The sequence below is a fragment of the Thunnus thynnus genome, chromosome 11 (genome assembly GCF_963924715.1).
Source record: "Thunnus thynnus chromosome 11, fThuThy2.1, whole genome shotgun sequence".
NCBI lineage: Eukaryota > Metazoa > Chordata > Actinopteri > Scombriformes > Scombridae > Thunnus > Thunnus thynnus.
This window is the reverse complement of record NC_089527.1, coordinates 9,777,506-9,805,161: the sequence shown is the minus strand read 5'-3', so window position 1 is coordinate 9,805,161 and position 27,656 is coordinate 9,777,506. Positions and strand designations below refer to the sequence as shown.

Genomic DNA, 27,656 nt, shown 5'->3' with positions numbered 1-27,656 from the left:
GGAGATTGGAGCTCTGGCAAAGACTTTCATAGAAAAATGAGACTTTCAGGCTTGCAGTTGGTGTGGAACAACCTTGTATTTGTGAAGTAACATGGGCATAGGTATAAAAATGTGTGTGTGTGTGTGTGTGTGTAGCATTTGCTTTCACACATATCCTGTTTATATTGTCTATAGTATTTTTCCTGTACATTTCCACTTACTTGCATCATTCTTAATATTTCGTCAAGTAATGGTGAGAAGTCTTCATATTTTTAAAGCAATATGACACTTTTTTGGAGGCATGAAATGTTGGAAAGGATTTTGGAAGCCCAAGTTCTTTGACAGAGCTCTGAAACAGCGTTGCAATGAGCCAGATAGGGAACTGTCAGGCCCAGGACAGAGGAGAGTCTAAGTAGAAAACACATTTGTTATGAAACCCAGGAGTGCAAGCCTATGACACATATTTCTTGAAACAAAAAAAAAAGTATGTGTGTGCGTGGGGAATAGTTGGAGAATCTCAAGAGTTTTCTGTCTTGGGTTCATCTCAACTGATCTGAAAGACAGAAAACTGAAAAAAATGAGAGAAAAGCAGCCACACAATTGCTTCAGATGTCTGCACCAAATGCAACGGAAATGTGAATAATTTAATCATTTCTCATTGATCAGTTCCCTCAGAAGATGCTACGAAAAAATAATATTGAAGAATGTAACTTACTGACCCATATACAATGTTTTCTGCTTTTCTCCAAACTCAAAGAAATGCAAAATAAATGTGTTTTCAGGATGTAATTATTTATAATGAGGTTTTCAGTGTCACTGTTGCAAGCTTGCAAAACTTTGACTCCTGCTGATGTTTGTCAGTAACCGTCAGCTTCCTTTTCTTGCAAAAGGTAAAGACACAAGATTGCTCACCCCAGTGGAGCCATATCAATTAAAAAAAAACCAGCTCATTAATCCAAACTATGACAGCAGAAAACTCTATCTGGGCTAAATGTGTGGCAATGCAGCTCCGTCCTATTCTGTTTTGGCCTGTGTTGTTTAGAGCTGGTATATTTTTGCAGTTGTCAGGGAAGACCATTTAACAGAAGAAACACAGCCTGAGACCAAACTCACCTCATTGGGAAGCTACCCAGGGACTATAGATCAAGTAACAACTACATTCTCACCAACATGGTGACTTTAAAGCTTCAAGGAGAGAAGCTCCTCTTGCAGGAGACGTTAAACACACGTAAAATGTACAATAAAAGGATGATTAAAAGGATATTACAGTGTGTATTGTATATGTCATGTATGTAATTACATATGGTAACATTTCCTTTGCTAATGCCCCAAATATGATCAAGTGTATGAAATCAAACCCAGAGAATGCTGTAATTAACATCTTATGATGTAATTTAAATAGGATTTCAGTGGAAAGACTCATACACCACTTAGACTTTAGGCAACTGTATTATACAGCCACCTAGTGGTCACATACAGTAATGCCATTACATGTAAAATGGTATTCATACTCTCTTTAAAAATATATTTAGATTGTATTTTCTGCCATTGCAGCTTCAGTGTGATTGTGATTTTGACCACAAAAAGAGGCAGATGTATAGAACCAACAATGAAAGTGTTTTTAAATGGTTTGTTTTTTAAGGATTGCAGAATTGTGTTAAACTAAACAACTAACAGAGTTAAAAATTGTTCTGTATACAAGCTTCAAGATTCTCCAGATTCTATTAGTGCAATTAATATGATTTAAAGGAAACTGACACTTTCTATTCACTTATTTTGGTTTTTATTGAGCTCTGAACAAGATGTAAACATTTCTGCATGTGTGGAGGATGTCAGACATCAGACTGATCATCATGTTAGAGTTCTGAGTGCCACAGGACTTTGGCTTTCTTCATGTTTGTGGCCACTGTTGAAAAAAGAGAGGACAAATATGAATAAAGTTAAAAGATGTTTTGATCTATCACTAAGCTCTGCAGTGGGTATCAGGCTGTGCTACTCTCTAGCCCTGACCTAACATACCACCTTAAAATCCTCCCCTGACCCAAGCAAAGAGCAGATACTCAGCGGCTCGACTCATCCTTATATCTATATATAGGCATCTGAATGTCATGGCGTGCTCAGTGGTCCAGCCACCATCACTGTTAATCTAGTTCCACTTATCTTACCAATAGCTCTAATTAGCAACCCCTCTGGCATGAGAGCTTTTCATGATTCATGTCCCTTGACCTGTCTCACCCAATAAAGGAACATGGTTTCAATATGAATTTGTGTGTGAGTCTACAAGAGGGCATGTCTGCAGGGTCATCAGGTGGGCCCCCCACGGCACTGAGGAGGCTCAACATTGTGTTCCAGCATCTAAGTTAAGCTAGTTCAAGGTCCAAGCACCAATGATGCTGGTTGTTTTGCAGTTTTTTTCTGGGTTCTTTCCTGTATTATTATTATTATTATTACTATTTTTCCCCCAGATTTCATATAAAAGTGATTCTACAGTGTAAACGGTTCAAAGTACAAAGGTGAAATTTGAAGGATAGATAGTGAGGGGGCTGATCTAGTTTAGTTTATTATCCTTTTAAAAATTCCTTTTGTGCTTAATTCTACAAAGACCGCATAGTGCTCTACCACAACAACATCATCAACAATCAAAAATCAAATAAACTACAACATAGTGCAAGTGAGAGAACTATCGTATCACAATAGTTTAACAGAGTGATACTAGAGGTTATGGGATCTCTGAGCATCTGCAGAGAGGTGGTACCCTGTATCTTCATCCTGATAGTAACGGCTCATATTCACCATAGATACAACAACACAACAATATAAGTTATATTCACTTCTGTCTATAACAACAACCAGCTATCAACATGTTAAGATAACTTGCATTCCTCAGATACCTCACCAAGCACCAAAAAAACATCACCAAGCAACACTTAACAGCAATTAAAGCTGTTAATGTTTATAATATATATATATATATAATGTTTCCTGCTCTAGTTAAAGGACTATATTTTCAATTATAATCAGTTGACAAACACAAAATGTATCAAGAATAAAAACACGTCACATTTATGTGGAATATCACAGATTGGTGCTTTAAAAGAAGAGTTTGGCTCAGTTTAAAAGACAAAATCATACTTAATGTAAAATATAAACCATGTATTTTGTGATACAGTCTGATGTGTGTGTGATTTTGTAAATATTATGTTCAGTGATAATTATTTCTGCCTCAAAAACATTTCTGTGACTCCCACCTCCTCAACGGTCCTCCTGCTTTAACCTGAAACCTGGAAAAGTCCCTCACTAACATCCATATGAAACGAACCATTCTCTCTGTCAGACCCATCGAAAAAAAAAACACAGTTTGTCATTTCTGTCAAAATATTGAAGGAGGAAGATGAAGATTAAGAACAGTAGGGCTTCAGTCTGTCTTCAGGCTGCTGACAGGTGAGGTGTGCTGCACTCTCCCTCTTTCCCTTCCTCCCCCCAAAACTGTCATTAGAGAGGACAGTCACTCACAATATGCCATGTCACCGGGCTCGTAGGTGTAGAGGCGGTTGCTGTACCTCCCTACAATGTCTGCCCGCACAGTCCTAGATGGATCTGCAGAAAAGCATGACACACATACAGAGCTGAAGAGAGCAACGCACATTATAACTGTTACTGCTCTTTATTTATTTTAAGCTGATTGCATTTCTGTAACAGTTCTCAAAAAATGCAATAGTGAAAACTGACAAAGAGAAAGAGAGAGAGCGAGGAGGTGAGAGAGAGAAAGAGGAATAAACAGATGACAGATGTCAGTTCAGTGAGGAATCATACGTTGACGTCTCACAGTCCAGTAAGTACTTATTTAGGACTGAGTGAAACACAAAATATCCAGTCCTCATTTCTCCAACACTTCTCACACCATCATTAAAAATACATAACTACAGAATTACTGACAGCGTTTACTCCTCTCCTGCTCTTCAGCACCATAGCTATGCCATCCAACATGCTTGAATCCTTATTCTGCTAAAAAAATACATGATATCTAGTGTAAGAGTCCCCAAAAAATGCAAAAATCAGTCCCGGGGTTTGAGTTGGTAGACAGAAAGAAAGATGGCAGACAGTCAAAGAGTAAATCTTATTAACTATCCTCTGAGTCTCACATCTCAGTGGACCATGAAGGAAATTAAAATTTTCAATGAATTGTCCTATTAGACTACACATTGATTAGATTATGATGAATTGTGTAAGTATTTACCAACAAAGAGGATTCTAGGAACGTAGTAGCCATCCGGAGCCAGATTCTTGTCTGCAGTCTCTTGCTAAAGAGAAGAAGAAGAAGAACATGACTACAACAGTAATAACCTTTAAATATTTAACAATTAAATATTGCATGTCAATTTACACAGTGCTAAACAATAATGCTCAAAACCAAAAGAAGGTGCCAGGATGCTTGTTGAAATGCCTTCTGCTTGTACCAAGGGAGTCCATATACAGTTTATCCAGCTATCTTATGTCATTACATTGCTATTCTATCCTTAATCACTGCTATTTCTTATATGTTATTTCTATATTCACACACTGTATTACACTGTAGGTTTCTTCATACATGACTGATGTTTTATTACCACCACGTTGAGCATGATGAAATCTTCCTCGGCCATTTTCTGGATGGACTCGTCAGCGACAAACGCCTTCTTCAGTGCTGTTGAAATGATTCTGTTTAGTTTCATCACTACAATTAAGATTTAAAATATGTTTCTATAGAGCTTGCGTCATAGCACTATATTGTTCCCAAACAATAAATGAATTCCTGCAACCTAGAGAGTTTTTTTTAAAAAAAGGAGCACATGTGCAAGCATTTTCATTTATCTCACATAGTGTTCATGAACTCATAAACTGCACTAAACTTTTTCACAGAAACAGAACAAGTTTAGCAGCTGGTCCCTACAGACTAGTCAGGTCTGTCTCTCCTGTCATTACACAATCTAATAAGGTATAAATGGATGAAACGTAACAAACAGAGTGAGAGTAATGATAGGCTTTAGTCATTTCACAATCAAATGAAGCAATGCATGTTCAAGCGTTCAAGGGCAGGCTGTAAAATATTCAGCTTTTTTCCCCCTTCAAACCAGACAAAAGCCAAAAGTAAAAGCCAGACTTTTGCCCTGCAGGTGATCTTTATTGTTTATGTGTTAAGAAATGACGTTGGAGACTTCTATCAAGCTCACTCTCAGGAAACCAGCTGAGTGATTAATGAATATAATTGTAACCTGTCAATGCCTACTTGGCAGGTACTGAGGTATGCGCCCATTGTTTTCCCCATGAAACTAAGCCCAAGTCTGGGTGAGAAGGACACTGTGAGATGTGAAAGTCTATATTTTCACATTCAACATTTTTGCAGCAGTAATAATAATAAGAGTTTCTCCAGTACCTTGACTGTATGGGCAGTTCGCTTGATGATGGATGACCATCAGAGGCTTCTGACTGTGCGAAACAAAACCACAGAGAAACAACTCAACACATTCCTCAACACAATAAGCACAATGACGGGTGTGAATGCAGTCTTGCACAACATAATCCCAGAGAGATCCGAATGCCTCTTGCTAGATGTCTTAAGAATAATGACAAATAAAATGCAATGTTTTTGCTTTTATGGGACAGTAATGGAGCTGTATTCCATTAGAGGAGCACACAGATGTATTTCTCCATTATACAACACAATATTTTAACCTCAACTAGAACTAGCAAGCCACATAATCATGTATTGATGAATATTCACCATGAATATGGTATTTAAAGCAATAAGAACAACAAGATACAGCATATATAAGAGGCACTTAACAATGTCCTTTTAAACTGTTGCTGATAAATCTATCAATGAATGATAATGATCAAAACTTTAAAAAGTATCCATGATTGGACAGAAGTATGCATCTATAAGTGATAACTCTCTGCTGTCTGTGTAATCAGAGGACAGTAATTCATATGTGTGTCACCTGATAGGCTCAAAACTCATATCTAAACAGAATACACAAAGATTTTAGGCTGTTATCAAGGTGCAGAGTTTTACCTCTTGACCATCTTTGACAGGCCCTCTTCATAGTTCTGGACCCAACTAATATCATCACCCCATCCTGCAGGACAGAACAGCAGTAAAGTCAAAAAGTTTCTATTATATTGACTAAATCACTTCAGTGATAAGCAAAAATAAATTTCAGTGAGGATCACCTACCTCTTGCAAGGGACTTAGGCTTCACTTTCTTTTTTTTCTGTTCTCCGGCGCCGGCACAGATAACGAAGATCAAAGCAAACAACACCCAACGAAGCATCACTTCCTGTCCATTTAGAGAGCTGCAATGACAGCTGGCAATTAGATCGGAGTGAAATTCGGTTTTTGACCCACTGTAATCACTGGTTGCACTTGCTAATGGGCACGCTGTACAGATATCTGAAGTCCATGTTTTCCTCTGTAACACTGACCCACCAAACAAGCTCGACAAGGATTCAAATGACTACATCTGCAGCAGCAGCAGCGTCAAAGAAGCAATTAAGATACAATTCCTAAAACTTATTATTTACACATTAATGTGTTTTTAGAATCATATTCATGTTACAAAGGAGGATCAAAACATTACAACATGTTCATTAATAAGCTTTAAACTATAGGGGCCATCCAGCTATTATGAAAATACTTATTTTTATAGAAAAGTATTTCTGCCTCGTAAAGTTACATAGTAGTCATATAGTCTTACCTTGACAGCATGAAGCAACAAGCATCTGCACTTCCCCTTATGTACCTGTTTTTTTTTTTTTTAACTGAACTCACCAAACAGGTATATCAAAGTAGTATGCTATAAATAAAGGTGACCTATTACTCGCTGATATGCATGAATTGTGGATACTAGGTTGGCCATCATTGAACAGCCACTCTTTTACAACTTTTTGATATCACAATATGTCGAAACAAAATTTTTAAAAAAAATCTTAGGTGATGTTACCTATAAAAGTGATATAAGGGTGGCACAGTGGCTCACAGCAAGGAGGTCCTGGGTTCATATCCTGGCTGTCCCAGGTCTTTTCTGTGTGGAGTTTGCATGTTTTCCCTGTGTTTGCATGGGTTTCTGCAGGGTACTCCAGCTTCCTCCCACCATCAAAGACATGTATGGGTAACGGGTTAATACTCCTGACGGTGCCCCCGACCACTGGAACTGGCAAAAAGATCTGGAGTTGGTCCCAGGGCGCTGCACTGCTCCTAGTGTATAGGATGGGTCAAATGCAGAGGATAAATTTCATTTCAATGTATGTGAGTGTTGAGAAATGACAATAAGGAAATCTTAATCTGATCTGCATCCACAGTTTAATTTGTGAAAAAGCGATGGGGTTGGGATGGGGTTGTAGTAAGAGTATCTGATGCAGGCTTATCAATCAAGTTACATTAGCAACACACCACTAGAGGGCTCAGCAATACACTGTTGCACACATCTCACACCTACTGTACATCATACATCCCCTAAACCCTACCCTAAACTACTGTTGGCCTCCTTAATAATAGGATTGCTGACCCGAATACCTCACAGCCAAAAAAAAAAACAAGACAAAATAAATAGAAGTACATTAAATAAAAATAATGAATACATTATAGTTAATATCTTTATTTTAAATGTATGTACTGCAGATAGATATAGGGCCTACATTTAACTTGTTCTGTATAGTAAAAAAGCAAGTAGGCTGGACTTTGCATTGTTGTTTTATATAGAATCACCTAATGACAAAAACACATAACACTATTTCCCCACTAATACCTCTAGTAATTGTACTCTAATCTATCTATCTATCTATCTATCTATCTATCTATCTATCTATCTATCTATCTATCTATCTATCTATGTCTATATTGCAGATTGTTAGCTGTTGCTATGGACACAAGCGGTGCTTAGCAACAGTAAGCCCTCAGCGCAGGCGCAGTCTCCATTAATGATGCACTGTGGGATTGCTGAATATTGACATAGCAACCAACCGACAGAGCCACCAAGTGTTTTTTTCCACTCCGTATTAAGTTTTTGATTTCTCCTCTGCATTTTAACAACTCAACGTTACTTAAGACTGCTGCCATGAATGGGGCAGTGGTGAAAAAGACCCAGGACACGCTGGGAAAAGTGATAAAGAAACCTCCTCTCACGGAGAAACTGCTAAGCAAGCCGCCGTTTCGATACCTCCACGACATCTTCAGTGAGGTGAGACTGATCTGCTAATGTTACAGTAACGTTAGCAAGCTGACTAGCACTGTCATAGCCTATTTTGCTCACATTCATGAAAAGGCCAACGCCAAAGTGACGCAGCGTTAACGCTATGTCATTTAAAAACAGAGCCAAGTAAGCTAGCCAGCTAATACGCTAAGGTTAGCATCAACTTAGCGAACCAAGTAAGTTATAACTTAGCTAATATTAACAGCGTTTCTCAGGCCGTGGAATGGTTAGCACAAGAAAGAATGAAATTGCCCGAGCAGTTTCACCACTTGGGTCAACATTCAACCAAACAGAGAATGGCTAAAGCTCACTAGCAATTAGATGCTGATATTGCTAGACAGCTAACGCCAGCTAAGTTATGCCCATAGCGTCGTCTCGTTGCTAGGCATGACCTGAGCCCTCACAGGGATCAACAAACCACATTTCATCCGCTGTTGTTGGCGTTGAGTGCTGTTCTATACTGACTACTTCTTAGTCAGCTAAATTTGTCTGGTTCTGCGAAGCCGTCACGTTGAGATCAATGATGCTGAGCAGCTTATCGCAGCTGGGCTGTTTGATAATAATAAATTGTTATGGTTTGTGATATTGTTACTTACTGAGCATTTGTGAATCATCTAGTTGATGTTCTTGGATTCTGTTTGTGTGTCAAAGGTGCTTGTAATACAAGTGAGTGCACACATACATGAAGTTACAGACACACTTGAAGCTCTAGAAGCTTAAAGATTTCCACTAAAAAAGTGTAATTACCACATTAAAATCCTTGAAATGACTCCTTCTCCCACATTAAAAGTTCCTGAGTCTATAAATATGCAAATACTTTTCATTTCAAAAGTTTAACTGCTCCATTCTCAGTGTTTGTATATTGGAGGCATCATGTTTCCACATCACACCTGTTTGAGCTTAATATTGGACCAGGATTGGCTTTCAGACTAGTTGTGATGTCACAAATCATGCTCGTAGGCCCACTCCTAAAAATCAGATTTTCATTAAGCACAGAGAAACTTTCCACTTTCAGCAGATTAATGTGAAAACAGCCTCCTAGTGTCAAACTCTGCACATACATCATTCTGCACAGTGAAACTCAAACATCCAACTGTAGGAACAAGCAGAAAAACACATTTTTGATTGGAGGGGGACTTTGTGCTAGCCTAGTGATGAACTCCACAGTTAGAAGTAAGATATTTAATTGTTGTGATCAGTTGTGATCTATTAAGCAACACACAGCATCTGTACTCTCTGGTGAAGAGATGGTCAGGTACAGATCAGGGTCAGTTACCACGTAGTTATCACATGTATGTTTTTATCTTAGTGTACCACATGGAGGGGATTTGTAATGTGGTAAACTAAATGTATGACAATACATTTATAATGTATGAGAAAGAAAAACATTAAATCCTCACATTTGAGAGTCTGGAACCGGCAAATGTTCGGCATTTTTACTTAAAAAAAATGACTAATGAATATTCTTTTATTAAAATAGTTGCTGATTAATTTCCTGTCAATCAATTCATTGACTAACGATTGCGGCTCTAATTTAATTACACAAACACTGGTAGAGAAAATCTGACACTACAGTAGGCTGCTGTAGGTAACGTAGGTGAAATAGAAGTGCCTACACATGCAACAGATTCATTTAACGCTAGGTGTCAAGCACAGTAAAATCTGATAAGTTTCTCTAAACAGAAGTGAGATCTCATCCCTTCTCTCCACCTGTTGGATAGAGTCATATTTCACAGCAGGTACATGTATATTTGATAAAGGGAAGCGTGTCGGCATGTGTGACTCTTTTCCTCTGATTAGCAGTGTGTCTCTGACCGCAGGAGTTGGCTATCAAACAGCTGAGTTTACTCCGTAGATATTGTTAATCTTTTAATGGAGTTTATCAAAATAAATATTAGCCTGCATTAAAAATCCACTACTGACACAGGTGGTTAAATCTTATAGTGCACATCAGACACTTTAAAGCTGATGATATAGCTGTTTAAGGTAGAGTATGAAAATGTTAATGATGCAATTTGTCTGACAACTGTTGAAAGTGTGGAATTTTTATTTCTCTCCTTTTTTTCAGGTAATCAGAACGACTGGTTTTATGAAAGGACTGTATGGAGAGAATGAAATGAAGTCAGATAATGTCAAGGTAAGGTCCACCTGTTTTTCTCTTTTGTCTTTCCTGGTTGTGTAACCACCGGCCTCCTGCTGCACAAAACTGATAACTCATCACTATTACTTGGCAAATATGTTTCTCTTAATACTCATCTGTCTCTGTTTATGTGCTTGCTTGGGTGCAGGTTATTTATTTACAGTATGTCCTAAGCAGCAGTGTTATTTGTGGGTGAAATCACCAGTGTGTTACATCTAGAAGACTGTAGGTGTCTCTGTGTGTGTGGGGGGGTAATCCTACACACTGCCAGTCTGACACAGATCGAGTGAGAAGATCTGGAAAGACGGAGAGCGCCTTTCAAGGTGTCAGAACTCACGTGTGCTGTTTGAGAGCTAACGTCAAGTCAATACTGGAAAGGGGGACGCTAGTCTAGTAAGAGAAAAGGACGCCAGAGCTGACCACAGATTAATGTGGTGTTCAAAACTTAATGCCTTACAATTTACAGGAGAATTTACCCTACCTTATACATTGTTTTCTTCATACACTGTCACATTGTAGGTCTTAGATCTCAGAGGTTCAGTGAGTTGAGTGTGGGCATGTATTGAGTAGAGAGAGAGAGAGAGAGACATCCCACAAATATATCAAATGTTCTCTGAAACATATGGATTGTTTGTGCTTTGATATTTTGGTTCCACTGAAACTACTTCCCCCTGCTCTTGTTTTTGATTTATATTTAAATCACCAAATTCAAAGTAGGGGTGGACTTTTTTACATCAGAGAGAGAGACAGACAGACAGAATGAAAGAAAGCAGGAAATAAAAACATTACTGTAACCCTATAATGTTGGTTCGCTTTGGCGACTACGAGCCTTCTCAGACATCAGCTCCTATATTCTCAATTGCAAAAATGCTGAACAATGATCATAGGATGTGAGTTGTCGCATTAAGCCTACATATTCATAAGGTAGTCTTAATGCATACCAGGTAGGTTGAAAGTTTATGTTTCAAGACATCAACACATCTCAGATCCTCTGGCAAGTTGTTCCAGCGGCTCGGAGCCTAAAAGATAAAAGCTGCCTCACCGAAGGTTTTAGTCCTGCGCTCCAAAACAACTAAAACGCTCGTGCCAGAATAACAGAGGGGCCTTCCTGGTTCAAACATAAAAAAATATGTAAGTACTTAATGCTATAGAAGGGCCTTGTGCAAGAGCATGTTACTGAATAGAAATGTCATAGATAAAGGGATCAACACCTTACCGCTAGATGTTACGGGCCAGGTGGTTGCACAAGCTACAAATCCTTATGTTACACAGTTGGCAGGCCGCTCAGATGCAACAGGTTGATAGACAGGAAGCACCGCTTACTCGCGTCATTTGTCTGGAATAAGGTCTGTTTTATTTACATGCTGACTAAAACACAAGAATTAGATCAAATGAGGAGGGGATGTTTGTTTTACTCTTTCTTTTCTGAAGGGAGTCCTTGTTTTGAATCCAGGTTTTCCATTTCCTCTTTCCCACTCTGTTGCCTTACGACAGCCAACAGGTTACTCATTGGTCCCTTGAGATTCAGGATTTGCCCTTTTGAATCGCTAGATTTGATGTTCGGAAAAGCTAAGCATTACACCACAGAAACATTTAATGGAGTTCAGTTACGTTTATATTGTGCAGAAAAATCATTTTCAAGACTTAAAGGTGAAATATAATGTGTTACTTTAGGTACGCTGGTCAAGAAAGGAGAGAAATTAGGTGTCATGACAGAGTTGTAACAAGTTGGACAGTGTCAGCTATGTTATGTCAACTATGTACTCTGCCTACTCTGACTATATGCTCCAGGTGACTGCATAGAAGATCACAGGAAGCGTTAGGCTAAATGTCCTTTTAGCACTTTAAGAGTAACTTGTGTCGAGCTCTGCAAGGATATGCATATCTGAAGGGTGTAACCACTGTCAGCTGTGTTGGAAAGTAACTCCCACTGGAATTCCATTACTTTCCACAACCACATCCTATTTCTATCTCTCTTTGGTGCACTCTCCTGCTCATCACAACATCTTTTTTTTTCTTTCTAGGACAAGGACTCTAAGATAGTCTTCCTCCAGAAAGCGATAGATGTCGTGATGCTGGTTAGTGGCGAACCCCTCGCAGCGAAACCAGCACGCATTGTGGCCGGCCATGAGCCTGAGAAAACTAATGAGCTGCTGCAGGCCATGGCCAAGTGCTGCCTCAACAAGGTTCGTGTCTTGGGGAGATCACACTCCCTCACACACACACACACACACACACACACACACACACACACACACACACTGAAGAGCTGAATGGGAAATTGAAAACACTCACACTCGCTTGGCAATGCATCAAATCCTCAGTGTCTCCAATTCATTTATTGATCAGTTTCTCTATGTCACGCTGCAGACACAGATCTAGTTTTGGCACTACTTAAAAGAAAATACAGTGTTTGTTGTTTTTCAAATCAAAATATCATAGTCTAACTTGTCTAGCCACCTCAGGGAGAACTTTGAACTATTTTAATTGGACCCTGGAGATGAAGTGTAAACAGATGAATTGGTGCCTGTGGGATAGATGTTCTGTATTTTGATATGCGCTGTAGAAAATTCTTGGAGATTCGAATGTATTCCTCTCATCTCTCGGGACATTAATTCATTGTTCTGAAGACATATCTGGTTATAATTATAATAGATATTTTATTTCAGTTTTTCAACTTGTGTGAGACAAAACTAATGAAAACAAAAACATGAGAACGTTACTAACGTGCGTCAAATGTACGCGGTAATAATTATAAACGGGTAAGCTGAGTCAGACAAGGCAACTTGTCAAATATGTGCTACATGCTTGCTAATAAATCCAATAAAGAACGCCAAAATTAGAATTTGTTGCTGAGCTTTTTGGCAGTTTTTTGTGCTCTTGTAAATATTGTCTTTATTTTATAATATTATTTAAACACTGGTAAAAATATCTTTTTACAGTGTTGCCTCAGTGTCATTTTGTGCTGCACAATTAAACCCTTTCGTTTGCCAGCTCCACAGGAAGGTCAAAATGCCAAGTCGAAACAGAGACGCACCTTTTTTTACTGTTACAGTTAAAGCGCTTGAGGACACTTAAGAATTGCAGATGCTAGCTGACATGTAATATAAACCCAGGACATCTGTTCGAAGAACATTCTTCTGCGCATAACCCCACTTTTCATGTTAAAAACTCATTCAAACAACAGTGAACATTACCCATTGATTTTATTGCCGTATTAAATTGAATGGCTCTCCTCCACTTCATCTGCAGCTGTCTAGTGAGGAAGCAGTGAAGCGAGTGCTTGCAGGAGAAAAAGTGGACATGAAGACCAAGGCCAGCACATCCAGGTCCCAGGACAAGGAGAATAGGGAAGGACGGGAACGTCACCTGGATAGAGAGGTTAGAGCACTCAGCCTATTTAAAGCATGGAATTTTGGTTGTGTTATATGCTGCTCAATCTTACATATGTTACGGACTGTATTGTTTGTGTTCGCCTTTAGCCTTCTCAAGCTGCAAGCATGGTTTAAAAACAAAATGAAATGTTCAAATCATGAGTTTCCCAGTATGTAGCTGAGTCTGGCATTAAATCCTCACCCTATGTGTTGGTATGAACTATCCCAGGAGAAGAAAAAGACCATAGAGCGCAGCGGGAGCCGGGACCAGAAGGACCCAGACCAACCCAAAGAGCAGGAGAGCCGACGTAGAGACGGGGAAAAAGAGCACCACCATGACAGGGAGCGCTCTGACAAGCACTACCGCAGCGAACAGGACCACGGCAAAGACCGCGAAAAAGACAAGAGCCGCGACAGGGAGCGTGACAAGGACAGAGACAAAGGACGAGTAAAAGACAAGGACAGAGAGAAGGATAGAGAGAGGGATCGAGAGAGGGAAAGAGACAAGGAGAGAGACAAAGACAGAGAAAAAACGAGAGACAGAGATTCTCACAGAGACCGGGAAAGAGACAAACGAAGAGAAAAAGAGCGGGGGAAAGAGAGAGAGCGACACAAAGAGGGCGAAGAGAGGAACAGAAGCGGGAATAGCAAGGTACGCCAGTTAACCCGTGCACAGCTGAGTTTCTAGCAACAAATACCATTATTTACATTTGATGTGTATGCTTGTGCTTAGTCCAGAGTATCAGAGGAACCGCAGCAAAAACCCTCCCCCGAAGAGCCCAGCAAAACAGCCAAACCTGTGCCAGCGGTAAGTTCCGTCCTTTGGCAGAAAGTCGGTAGTATATGTCTATCTTTGCAACCGTTCAGTTGTCTCATCTGCAATTATGGTGTGGCAGAGTTTCCTGTATGTGAGGTCAAGAAGCATAGAGATCATCACTGATTATACATGTTTAATGTTGAAAAATGAAACCTGACATTTTATACGGTACAGCAAGAGAAATTCAAATGTATTTCTTTTTAATGCTGTGCCTCTTATTCTTGGAAGGAACCAAACTCAGATGAAGAGGTATTCAACCCTGCGGAAACAATCAGTAGAAAATTAGGCCCGCAAATTGCAGACGTTTTAGTGCTCAAATGTAGTGACTACTGCAAAGGTCTCGGGGTGGCAGGTTGCTTGGTTTAGTGCTAATTTGGGCTGTAGCGTATAACAGACGTAAGATTATTAACTGTATAATTGATAAATGTGACTATTTAGTGCTTGGCCTAATGCTGTTTTCTTTGCCTGTACAGCCTGCAGAGGCAGTTGAGAACCAGGTAACAATTTACACTCTTTTAATAGTCAAGATGGCTTTTGCAATGCAATGCACAATGCAGTTACAATCCAGTACTCATTTTTGTCCTTTGCCATCCATATGCATTTAACATCTCCACTGCCAGTGTGCTGTCAGACTTATTAATGGCATATGTCATATGTTTTAGCGCCATAAGTCCAGCTGTAGAACAACTAAGTCCTCTAACTTGCTTATTCAGATCTGGAACAGGCATTTCAGTTTTAAATCAAACCACCCACCCCAACAGTATTTGTTACTCTTGTCTTGTTAAACTTTATATTCCAACTCATCAAATTTTTTTAATTAAATTTCTGGAATCAAAGCTTCCAATGCTGATTCTGCCTCTTACAACAGTCATTTTGCTTCATGTCATTTTGCTTTTACACAGGAAGCTGCTTGTTTGTGTGCTATACTTTAATGCTGCTGTATAAAATATTACATGTTTTTGTATTTTAGTGGACATTTCAGGCTAAATTTGTCAGTAGTTTAAACAGTATAAATTTCATTTTCTAATATCAGGTCTAGTGTGTTTGATTTGTACTGGACTGAAGCAATACTGAGTATCATTATTGAGTTACTGAGTATTATTAGACCCTCAACTTTACTTTTCTCTTCCCTCTTGTATTACAAATTTAAATTTTCATATTTTTCAAAGAGGTCTGTGTGTGTGTGTGCAATGTTTAAAAGATGAGTTGGCAGGTTTATTTGGTACCTCAATATGTCAGACTTACCAAAGAAAATTATGGTAAGTTGATGGTTTGCATACATAGCTGCCTCTCCAAACTATTCCCAACACAATTACTTGAGTGATGTGTTGCTTTTCAGTATTTTTATCCTGAGGTTGTTTCATTTTCTTGCTTGTCTTTCCTCCTCTTACAGTCTGACAGTCCAGCTAGAATACCTCGGCCTTCATCTGCCAAAGGGCAGAGGCGGAGACCCAAAATTGGAGGTCAAGGTAAAGCCCTCACCTCGCCAAATGACCTTTATGAATGAGACACATCTCACATAGTTAATAGATGTTACTAATATAACCTTCATGACTGCACTCTGAACACTTGACAGAGAGGCTTTTCTAGTGGATCTAAATTGATTTTAGAGTTGGCAGCTGTCTGTTTGCTCTTCACTCTAATAAAATCATTGCCTACCTCCTTTAGTGGGAGATAGAATGACTCATCAGGGTCGCTATTGGAGGAAGCAATAAAAGCTTCATAGAACTTACATTTAAAAAGAAAAACACATGGTCTGTTGATTCATCTGTTTTTATGTTATTATACTTAGTTTGTCACATGGCGCCATAATGATAATCTCAGTTGTGTTAGAGTGGAAACTAACAATACCTTGTCTGTTGTGTACAGATGAATCTGACAGTGATGGAGGTAAGTGTTCTCTATCTCTCTTGTTAACATTCACACAATAATTTAATATGGGGAAATTGGATCAGAGGACCTGGTGCACTTGGTCTAATATGCATTTTGAGGATTTCACACATTGCAATAAAGAAGAGTATTGTAGGGATTTTACTCCCATAAGTAAATCAAATTACCCATATTTGGCTTAATACACCCTGTAACTGCTGTACCTCAGTACTGAAAGCACAAAAGTCCCTAAAATTTGAGAGTGGTCCTTTGTGTTCAGGCTCCACATTGAGTCAGAGGGTGAGAAGAGAGGGCTCTGTCTCCTGAGGTTTTTTTCTATGTTTGTTTGCTCTCAGGACAATGATGCAGCCTGCCTGCTCAGATCTCGAAATAAATTAGGGTATGTAATGTACTAGTCATTATTATTGTCCTTTCACAGACGGAGACGCTCAGTTAGCCCAGAGATCTGTCCCCCTGGAAAATGGAGACGCTGCAGGCTCCTCAGTGCCATCCGAAATGGCCTCCAGGTCTGTTACCGACAACAACGACACTTAGCTTTTTACAGTGTAATCATCGAACATGATCCTTTACTAACAAAATAATCTACTACTCTCCATCACTATTTAAGCATGTATATCACCTATAAACACTATGACCAGAACCGATCAATATACAGTATGATCCAAAATTGTACGGTCAGCATAAAATATGTTGATTCAGCTAATTATAGTAAAGGTTTTATAAGGATGTAGTTTGAGTGTTATTGCACTACATTCTATTATTTTGCTTTATTTAAAATTGGGAGTAGTTTTGTTCCTGAACCCAATCCAGGATAAACTCCACTAAATTACACAGTTGAATAATTGCTTTAATTTGTATAATTTGTATGAATGTAACGACTACTGGAAACAAAGTAAGAAGTCACTGAGAGGCTGAGGTAGGGCCATGTTTGCTGATGGTCTGACATGCTACCAAAAAGATTCACTGAGATCAAAATATATGTTTTATAACTTTTCTCAATGAAAAGAATCAACTTAGTATAACATGTAGAAAATATACTCAAAATAGTCACAGCGATCAGAGACAAATAACAGGTCAGGTCAACAAAAAATAGGGCAACTCACTCACCCTCTCTGTCTTTCTTAGCATCTAGCATCCCACCATCTCACCCATATCCATGTGACCTGATTATATCAATCACCATGATTGTGCAACAACAAATAAACAACCAAAATATAAAGCAATTCATTCTTAATTCACAATAAATCCATTCATGGCCCCTTCTATTCTTTAACTGACTAATCGGTTACAACTGGTTGGTTTAGCAGCTACGTTATAGCAGTTTCAGTCTTATTACTGTGATGCTCCAAGGAACAACTCTCATTCAAAAAGGAATCGCAGAGAGCTGTTAGCAGAGAAATAGCTAAAAATTACTTGTACATTTGCAAACATGTTTAGTTATTAAATCAGCTGTTAGTTGAACATCTTATTTCTGTGACACAATCCTTTCTATAGCAACAGGCGGATACCACGGCCCAGCAGTGCTCGTCCAGCACCTCCACGAGTTAAGAGACAGGAGAGTTACTCTGATGTGGCCCCAGCTGAGAGGTGACATCATCGCACATACTCACAAATGTCATAAGCAAGTGGAGCGAGTCTAACCAGTCAGCCAATGGTTACATTTGATTAAAGTGTCCACAAGATGGAATATGTCTCTCCATATATGTTATATTATATATTTCAGTTAGAGATGAGTCTAGCTGATTGTGTCTTTCAGGCTGTCTAGTGCCAAGCCCTCCGCACCAGTCATCATGGATGGGAAGAAGCTGTCCGAAGACGAGGAGGATGAAGATGAGCAATTTCTCGTGGAGGAGGCAGTCCCTCCACCTTCAGATGCTCCTGAGATGGAGGTGGTAAGTGATTTTGAACAGCGAGTTGTTTAAAAAAGATGGAGAAACATAAGACTGAGATGTTTACTGTGTCTTTTCTATTATAGGCACCTGCACAAGAACTCAACGGTGAAGAGAAACACGGTACACAGTCATGTTTCTCTTTTCATTTCCTCTTTATTTTAAAAGGGGCAACACATTGTCTCTCCTTTCTTAATTAAGCCACCCTGTAGTACATTTCTTCTCCCTGTGTCTCTCACTGTAGGTGGCCTTGTGAAAAAGATCCTTGAGACCAAGAAAGACTACGAAGTGTCACCATCCTCCCCCAAATCTAAAGATCAGGTATGTTCTTCTTGTCTCCACTAGAGGGCAGTGTCAGCTCAGTTCTCTTTAACTCATCTTTATCAGTGACTCACAGCCCATGTTCAGACTTACCATCAGTTCTATCAGACATTCTTTCTCTCTATGAAGTTTGGTCCCTATGGCAAACGTTTGGACCACATGGAAATGCCCTGTGCAACGCTGGTTGTTATCAAAAGAAAGATATACAAATGGAGTGGAGAGGTGTAATTGCACTGCCTTGGAACCACAAAAATGTTTCCCTTCAGTGAGGCTGAGGGGCTAATAGCCAGACAAGCATGTATGGCCTCTAACAGACCACACACACAATTGATATACACATCAAGATGTCTGGAGCAAAATGAGCTTGTTTTCTGGGGTTGCTCAATATCTTAGATATGCTTAATTTTTTTTTGAAATACAGACTTCTCTGTTCTGTGTACAGTTTAGAAGTATCTGCCATCTTGGGAACAAGCTTTTGTAGACTGTTGACACTCCCTCCCCACGAGTGAACTGCAGAAAAAAAAATGTTCTGCTTAAAAAACAGTATGCACATGATGGACAGGCATTCTAGTAAAGTTCCTTCTACCTTCTCATCTCCTCTTTTGATTCAGACTTTCTGTCAGACATTTATACAGTTGACCTGCGTTTTCAAGGTGAGACATTGTTGTCATTGCTCACGAATTCCCCTTTTGTCAGCTTATTTATCAGACGGAGAGAGTGCAGTCTTTCATCATTATTTAGAGTGTGAATCAGTGTGAAGCTTACAGTTTGGTCTGTACTACATGGTGTGAGATGGTGTACGCTGTCTGCTTTGGGTGGTCCTCTCCACTGAAGCATACTCTCCCAGCATCGCTTCCTAGCTGACCACCCTGACTCTGATGGATGCACTGTTTTGGCCTGTCACTCATGCAGAAAGGCACCCCGATCTATCCCCTCCTAACTGCGGCCTCAGACATCTTCCCTCGTAACTCACACCTGAAGTTGTCTCAGCTTAGCCACCAATGAACTGAAATAACTCGACAGAAAGTTGTAGGGCAAGCATTTAACCAGCTTTACACATGCGTTTTTAATGTTGTTTTTGCATGTTTCAAGTCAAACCAAACATACATACACAAAGACACACATGCACCACAGGAAAAACAGCCAAAATAGCAGAGTTCTTTGTGTAACATGAGCATAACCTTGTAGGTTTGATCCTAATTTTCTTAATACAGCCTACTCAGGTTTCAAGGGTTCCAAACCTTCATTTCAGGGTATCCTGTATGGTTTGCAAGGGGAAGCTTAAAGCAAGTATGTCTGCACATAGGAACTGTTCAACTCAACCCCTTCATCATTATTGGCCTTGCCTCGTCAGGTGTATAAAGAACTATAATGACTTCCTTCCTGACATGAAAGGGTGGAGAGGTCAGCTTAATGGAGTTGTTTTTTTTTTTTTTTCCTTGTAATCACGCTAAAACACGCAGAGTCAAAAATGTAAATATTGAGCTTCCTCATTCTACGTGGTACGACAGGTTTGAAATTTCAGCTGCCACAATTCATTTCTTTTTTAAACACTGATGTTTAAAACATTGTCTGAATGAGTCACAAACCCTTCTGATTTAAGATCATGTTCAGTACAAAAATATTGACCTCTGGACCATTTGTATATTTTTATGAAAATCCAGTCTTTATGTTATCCCCATTGTTATTTCTGTTCTTTGTCATTCTGAAATTAATTTTGCTTTTGTTAATGCCAGTGCCTACCTGCTCCATTGCAGTTCTGATGTAAATAAAAGGGAGTCTTGAACAGTCAAATGATTGTATTTTTCCATGTCCCACCACAGTGTGTGTGACCAAAGAATTTGCTGTATATTTATGAGGATGACCTTCCTCCTAACCCCTCAGCAGCATTGTATATTATTCCAAGATACTTCTCTTTTTATTTGGACAGAATCTGCCCCTTGCAGCAGCTGCGTTTTCATAAGAATTTTTGTGTACTCTTTTCCCCCCACTACTTTACCCCCATCAAATTAGCCTTGATGAAGGTTTGTAATGTATAAATAAACCCTGTGGCATACAAATGGATGGCTGTTGAGTGAGAGTCACGAAGGAGAAGGGCCAGAATACTCTCTGCAGAATTGTCAAGAAAATAAATACTCCTCTCTGCAGACCCCTGTGTCTTCATAAACATCCAGGCTTTTTTGTGGAAACATAAGGAAATGACCCCATGGCATTCCATTAGTCATATTGCTTTTGTAGAGGTCATATTGACTTGTTGGAATTTGGTCAGGTTTATGAGGAGTGCCTACCTTAAGCTGCCACAGTCTGTTATCAGGCCAGCCCTCAACCTTGATGTTATATTTTGGTTTTGATCAGAAGTCAAATCTTCAAACCCTTCAAAACTGCTATGTCTCTCCTAGAAAGTCCTGAAAACTTTTGAATGTTGAACTACCTACTATCTGTTGGAGGTTTCTACTCTGTTCACCCCAGGGTGGTGATCTCAGTTGTCTCCCTAAGGGGCTACAGTGACCTTGTAACAACATCCTGTAACCTCCTTGACCCAAGGTTTTCCTCCTCACCTCACTGACTCCCAGCTATTTTTATGATCTAGCTAGACTTTTAAATGGCTTTTTATGAAAAAAATGGTGAGGAAGCCCATAAACAACATCTAGAGCCAGTTTACATCCTACACGTCCCTCCCTGGCTCACTTTTAAGATCTTCTGAAGGAACAAACTGTAAAAACCATCAGGGTGTACTTCACTGTCTCCAAGTGAACATTTGTAGCCAGAAGCCCTGAAGTTGTTATATTGGGTCTTCAATGATCTATAATATGTTTTGAAAGAAATCTTTTTCTTCCACATTTTTGTTAGTGTTGATTGGAGAGCAGTTCACTTCGTTAATAAAGACTGACAGTCTTGAGTGACTGACATCTGAGTTTGCTCTCATAACCTTAACTTGACTCACCTTGATCGTGGGCAGAGTTGCTCTAATAAGAGGTTTGTACATTTGTCTCTCTTCCCCTTGTTCTTAGCTAATTGAAGCAGATAAATGAACAGTGAGAAATGGATAAATGAATGAGGAAGCTGGTCTCTCACCATCAACAAGACAACAGGAGTCTAACTTATTATTTTCCTAGTTAATGAAACCATAGAAGTTGCTGCACCACGACAGGTTCTATGCATGCAAGCTTTTCTTGTCAGAGGTTACTTGGAAGAGCTTTTCTCCCTTCTCTGAAAATCTCTCTAAGCAGCCCATGAATCACGTTTTTGCATGTATGTCCTAATTGAGCTGATTAGGCATTTGATCACGGGGTGAATTTCCAATTTTAATGTTCAGTTGCATGGTTACAGTATGCCCATGAGTTTTCCCCTCTCTGAAAGATCAAGAACTGAGTTTGTAGTAAAAAAAAGCATGTAATTCAACTCAACAAGAGTTTTGCAGTCAAGCAAAAGGATAAATTCTGATGAAAACAAGATTCAAATGTCAAACATGCACCTTCACAGGATGGCTATAACTCGATCTACAAGATGAAACTGTAGGTATAAAACACTCAGACATGTCCTTTCTAGCACCAGCTTGAGGCGGTATCTTCCCTCTCGCCTGGGGATTTCATCACTGTCTGAGACAATAGGAAAACATGCCCCCCCTTCCCCCTTTTTTTTTTTTTTTTAACCTCCCACTCCCCTGCGGTCACCACATCTAAATATTGTTCTGTGATCTGGGTGAGAAAAAGGAAAACTAGGAGCACAAGGGTCTCGTAGACCCTGACAGAGACCTCCATAAAGCAGTGATTTATGTCCACCCGGACAGAGTGCGCCCGAAGCAAGGGTCATGTTTTCACGCCAAGTTTTTTATTTTCCAACAGAGAATGAGAGGGGGGGGGGGCTGAGGTAGCAAAGGGACGGCAAATAGAATGAAGCCACGGGTCCTGTCTAAGGCTACGCAGACCAAACCGCAGCCAGGCAGGTTGAATGAGCCATAGAGTGTTTGTCTAGCTGCAGGGTTCACAGCGCCCAGTGCAAAGCCACCCACCTTGTCGGGGGACTGCTGGGCCAAGGCGTTTCAACCCTCACACTCTTTAACCACCACAAATGGGTAACAAAGAAAGAAAAAGTTGTCAGAAATCTGTACTCGCGTCCCGACAAGAAATGGTGGCAAACAATGATGTTTGATGTCATTGCTGCAGTGTGGTCTTGTCTAGTCAAGTCGCCTTTCAAAATCGTAATTACTGAGCTGTTGGGTTTGTTTAAAGAGATGGCTTGATAAGTCAAACGCTATATGCGCCACCTATACTAAGCATATGTAGCCCACTACCCGAGCAGACTGTTTGACAGATCGTGTGTTTTGAGGAGGAAGCTGTCATTTAGTTTACGAGTCGCAAGTATGATTACTGATGCCTTCTAAAGACAGGTGTTCCCATCTGTGTAGCCAAATAGCATGAATTGGGCAGAGAGCTGAACTTGAAAGGAGGTATAAGTGTAGTAGTTGTTATTCAATACTGTAGTAAAATAACCCCACTGCCACAGCCTGTTACTAAAATAAACAAGACAAAGACCAAGAGTGCAGGTGGGGGCTGTGTGTATCCACTGTATACTTCGCCTGAACCTCTGGTTGGTGTTTGAGTGTGTGTGTATGTGTGTGTGTAAATGCGTGTCTTTATGTCTGCATGAGTGTGTGTGTGTGTGTGGCTTTAGGGTTGCAACGCCGAGTGCTTTCTCATTACACACACACACACACATATACACACGCTCTTCCACAGTCTAGAGGCCTTGCGAAGCCCAGCTGAGCAAACATCCTTGGGTTTGCTCCCTGCCAAGGGAGGTCCTTCCCTGATACCTTCCCCTCCTTTTTGCCATCAAGAGACTGAGTGTAATTGGGATATAGTGAACCCCCCCCCCCTCCTCTCAACCACACACCATACAGAAGAGGCCTTCACCAGCCAGTCAGCCAGTCCCCCTACGTTAACCAACACAATTCAGCCACACTTTTGATCTTTATATATACAGCTAGGTTGGTAGGATTCCTGCCTAACATTTTTAGCCTTGAAATCCTAAACCACTAAATGCAGCCTTGCTCTGGTTCTGGGCATTTGAGACTTCGCTGGCAAAGGTAGAATTCCTAAAGAGAGTTTATTATGTTTTGGTCTAGGGACACACAAGTGATTTTTGTGCGTGTTCTTAGAGCTGTTTGATGCAGTGCTGTGTTACCGTTTTTGTTTCTTTCTTTGCCTGTTACAACTTTGATGAAAAGAACCTGCTTATGGAGTTAAAATGAGTTGATGTTAATCATTCCTTAAATGCCGGCACGCTCCCAGAATTTCTTTTTGACTTTTGTCAGCTTTACATGTTGAAGTCTCCATTGTTTTCACCTCCCAAACCTCCTCTATTCTCTTTACCACCTCCATATCCAGAACTTGGTGTCTGAAGCAGCACGGAAGAAAGAGCGGGACCTGGTGACGCGGGAGATCGAGCGGCTCCGCTCATCCATCCAGACGGTGTGTCGCAGCACCCTGCCTTTGGGTAAGATCATGGACTATATCCAGGAGGATATGGATGCCATGCAAGCTGAATTGCACACCTGGCGGCGGGAGAACAAGGAACATGCGCAGGCCTTGCTGCAAGAGCAGAGGTGGGAGGGCACACGCACACACTCGTACTCACACAGAACACCCTTAAAGTCACATGTTAAGTGTATTTTAATTCCTACACTAGTGCACATTATCATATGACTAAATTTTCTTATCAGCAGCCAAGTGTACTGCTATTTCAAGTTGTTTTCAGATCATTTAATTTCATTGATTATCTTTTTTTGTTTGCTTGTGTTTGCCGTAGAGCGACAGACCGGGCGGTGGAGCCTCTCAAGGCAGAACTAGCTGAGCTGGAGCAGCTGATCAAGGACCAGCAGGACAAGATTTGTGCCGTAAGATCCAACATACTGAAGAATGAAGAAAAGATCCAGAAGATGGTAACCGGAATCAACTTCTCTTCCAGAACCTGACGTGAGAAACGAGACCTAGAAACATAAACTTTTCTATAAATGCACTGAAGATGTAGGGGTGAACTTCAGAATAATTCAGTAAGACCATTTTTCTTGCAGATGACGTAGGCTGGAACAACACTGCACTTTCAGGGGGGGTTTTGTCAGAACAGGAGATGGACCCAAACATATACATGCACACCCAAACTGGGAAATAAACATCATCAGTCAGATTTTGGCGAATAACAGCTTCCATACGATGGTCTGGAGGTGTAGCGCTATTCTGGCTGATGAAGTGGAAAAAGTGCATAGTGACGTTAGAGATGTATCAACTGCTGTGACTGACATAAATAGATGAATAAATAAAAAAAAATCCCCCCAGCGCTGAACACTAACCAACCCTGTCTTTTACCCCTTTTCTATAACGGTGCCTTTGCAGAATGAGTCAGTGCACAACTCTTGACTTTGAAGTCGTATTTAACGCGTGGTCAGTTCATCAAAAGCCCTACACATTCCAAAATGAAAAATAATTAACATGTTTGGACCAAGTTTCTGTGGGAGTGTGGCACACCTTTTTTTTTTGTCTTGTGTGTTGCCTCGTGTTATTTTTCCTGGTCGTGAGGACTTTGAACTTTGCTGCCGCAGTGAATAGAACGTGCAGTTTGATTGGAGTAGTAAGCAGACTAATCCAATCAAACATTAAAAAAATATTCTTGTGGCACCTGCAGCTGGTTGAACACAGGAGGAAAGTTCAAATACATTCTCTAGGTCTTGACTGGAGAAATCTACATATGTGCGGGGTCCTGGTGGCCTAGTTGACTGAAATGTGTATCACTGTGGTAGGTTTGAATTTGTTTTGGGACCTTTTTCATGCCATACTGATCTTCCAAACCTTTTTTTCTTTCAAGCTACTTAACCCAACCTGCCCTTTAGCTATTTTTCACAGCAATACTCGCAGTTTATCTATACGTTTCATTCACTGTTCCACTTTTGAAGCACCGCAGCACTTTGAGTAGGAGAGGTACCTTTTGCGTGTAGAAAGCTTTTTGGCAACAAAGCAGTGTTAGAATTTTTTCCTTCTCTCTCTTATACTTATCTTATAAAACATAACGTAGGCACAGTAATATTATGTACTTTCAGGGAAAAGTAAGCTTGTATCTATTGTCCTTGAGGTGACGTACAGGATAGCCACCGTCGTGGAGGTCCCGCCACTCGATTTGTACTGCAGGATTTGCCAAACTGTTCTGTTTTTTTGTGATGGATACACAATGTTTGGTTAGATGGAAACTTTGTGTGTGAACTTTAAATTTTTTAATGGTAGAGTCAGTGATTCTGGAGAAAGAAGTGACTCTACAGCTGACGCATCGCCCTGGATACCGCCATATTTCTCTTTTGGTTGTCGCCATGGCAATGCATGTCCATGAATTTGGGGGAGGCGGAGCTTCTGAAGGGGTGTATTTGTCTGGTTGTTTAGTTGAAATATCAACAATCTTTCTCCAGAATGACTCTACCTTTAAATGAAGAAGAAATAAGGTAAAATCTTACCGCCTCCTTTTCTTGAAAGTCTGATTGAAATGAAAAGGAGAATTTCTGATGTTTCCCCAAAGACCTTTTTTTTCTTCCTTTTAATAATAGACTATTAATACATTTTTAAAAAAACACATTTTTTTCTACAGCAAAAAAGGGATGACTAAATGTGATTTCAGTTGGACTTTAAAAGTTGTGCTTTCTAGACAGAGCGAACGTGATAATATGAAGCAATACTGGACTGATAACTGTAGTAGGAGACTTGAGAATAGAGATGTGAGACTAAACCACTGTCCCTCAAAATCTCCTCGAAGTCCTCGTATGAATGAAATACAAATAACAGAAGAAGAGCAGAGGAGTCATCCATCCTCAGTGGCCTATATCACCCTGAATTAAATACAATAATAGCAATTAAACTTTACATTATACACATGCAGTAGCTACATGTTTGTTTTTACTGCATGTTTGCCTTCCAGAAGACATAGAAGACTTCCTGTGTTTACAGAAAATAATTTCAAAAAAACACTTGCTGTGACTTCCAGATTGGATTTACAAATGTAATCCATTATTTTAAATGCTTATTTTTATCATAATGCCCAGTAATTCTAGTTGTATCAAAACTACCTTCACTTTTTATAAATGTGATGACCATAAATACTGTAGAGACTGCTCCCCTTTTCTCCGTAGACCATCAAAACATATGTTTCCCATTTCCATTCTCTCTGTCATTGTCACGGATAGGTGACTAAATGTCTGTGCTGAAAACATAAATCAGTTCTGTAATCTTTGCTTTAGATATTTAATGGATGATATAATTTGTAAATTGGTTGTAGAAGCCTGAATTATTTATGACGATGGTCATAAATAAATACAGATAGACATGATAGAAATGTATGGCTTCTGATTGGCAGATATTGTTTGTTTAGACTGTTTATGGGCATCAACGGCTACAGGAAAGAAGTGAAATGACGCTGATATTTTAAAAAAAAGGGACCACTACATGACTTCAGTGAGAAATATTTATGTTAATACTGTTCATCTGACAGATCTAATTGAGAGTAATTCACTTTGAGGATTCAACAGTCAAAATGTTATATCATTTAGTCTGATTTTACTCAGTTTTCATGTCAGTATTATATTCAGTCTATCAAATATAAATGTGAACAGTAACCTATTGAAAAATCTAAATTTATCCTGGAACGTGAGAACCTGAAACTTCATGCGTATGTCTTTATATGACGGGATTATTTACACTGTAAACTATTTGTATCATATCCTCAGTTTCACTTTAAACTGTACATTATGTATATGTGGAGATTGTATCATAGTTCAAATTATATAATTTTGTAGTGGAGTGAAATAAACGGTTACATTGCAATAAATATTTGTCTCCTTGTCTTGTTTTTTTTTTTTTTTAAAGAGTCAAAGCCGAGTAGCAACTTTTTCTGAGTGCCGTTTAGTGAAAGCTACAGACTCAAAGTCAATTAAACCATATAATGGCAACATAATGAGAGGTATGGACTGCAGTCGACTTA

At 39.6% G+C, this 27,656-nt stretch overlaps 2 protein-coding genes across 5 annotated transcripts; one reads left to right on the top strand and one right to left on the bottom strand.

Annotated features, from left to right (window-relative positions):
* Positions 1-1,760: 1,760 nt before the first annotated feature.
* Positions 1,761-7,585, bottom strand: agr1 (anterior gradient 1). Of its 2 annotated transcripts, XM_067603119.1 has the most exons (8): positions 6,960-7,585; positions 6,194-6,312; positions 6,032-6,095; positions 5,393-5,445; positions 4,587-4,663; positions 4,217-4,280; positions 3,493-3,576; positions 1,761-1,885 (listed from the first exon to the last, which is right to left on the bottom strand). In XM_067603119.1, exons 2-8 carry the CDS (start codon positions 6,288-6,290, stop codon positions 1,836-1,838), a joined length of 489 nt encoding a protein of 162 aa, XP_067459220.1. In that variant the 5' UTR covers positions 6,291-6,312; positions 6,960-7,585; the 3' UTR covers positions 1,761-1,835. The 2 variants fall into 2 exon arrangements, with proteins under 2 accessions (XP_067459220.1, XP_067459221.1); XM_067603120.1 differs by lacking the exon at positions 6,960-7,585 and having other exon boundaries at positions 6,194-6,603.
* A 337-nt stretch (positions 7,586-7,922) lies between these two features.
* On the top strand, positions 7,923-27,503 carry traf3ip1 (TNF receptor-associated factor 3 interacting protein 1). 3 transcript variants are annotated; one of them, XM_067603117.1, is made up of 17 exons: positions 7,923-8,195; positions 10,276-10,344; positions 12,372-12,533; positions 13,600-13,728; positions 13,951-14,373; positions 14,455-14,529; positions 15,012-15,035; positions 15,932-16,007; positions 16,408-16,428; positions 16,847-16,934; positions 17,923-18,015; positions 18,185-18,320; positions 18,404-18,440; positions 18,562-18,638; positions 24,029-24,246; positions 24,450-24,616; positions 24,715-27,503. In XM_067603117.1, the coding sequence occupies exons 1-16, from the start codon at positions 8,073-8,075 to the stop codon at positions 24,613-24,615; spliced, it is 1,917 nt and encodes a 638-aa protein (XP_067459218.1). In that variant the 5' UTR covers positions 7,923-8,072; the 3' UTR covers position 24,616; positions 24,715-27,503. The 3 variants fall into 3 exon arrangements, with proteins under 3 accessions (XP_067459218.1, XP_067459216.1, XP_067459219.1); XM_067603115.1 differs by having other exon boundaries at positions 24,450-27,503; XM_067603118.1 differs by lacking the exon at positions 15,012-15,035 and having other exon boundaries at positions 24,450-27,503.
* Positions 27,504-27,656: the final 153 nt, after the last annotated feature.

Coding starts and splice junctions, on each gene's coding strand:
- agr1 (XM_067603119.1), bottom strand. CDS start 6,290: ATGCTTCGTTGGGTGTTGTTTGCTTTGATCTTCGTTATCTGTGCCGGC. Junction 5,446..6,031: donor CTGTCAAAGATGGTCAAGAG/GTAAAACTCTGC, acceptor TGTTTCGCACAG/TCAGAAGCCTCTGATGGTCA. Junction 4,664..5,392: donor GAACTGCCCATACAGTCAAG/GTACTGGAGAAA, acceptor TCATTTCAACAG/CACTGAAGAAGGCGTTTGTC.
- traf3ip1 (XM_067603117.1), top strand. CDS start 8,073: ATGAATGGGGCAGTGGTGAAAAAGACCCAGGACACGCTGGGAAAAGTG. Junction 8,196..10,275: donor TCCACGACATCTTCAGTGAG/GTGAGACTGATC, acceptor CCTTTTTTTCAG/GTAATCAGAACGACTGGTTT. Junction 14,530..15,011: donor CAGCCAAACCTGTGCCAGCG/GTAAGTTCCGTC, acceptor TTGCCTGTACAG/CCTGCAGAGGCAGTTGAGAA.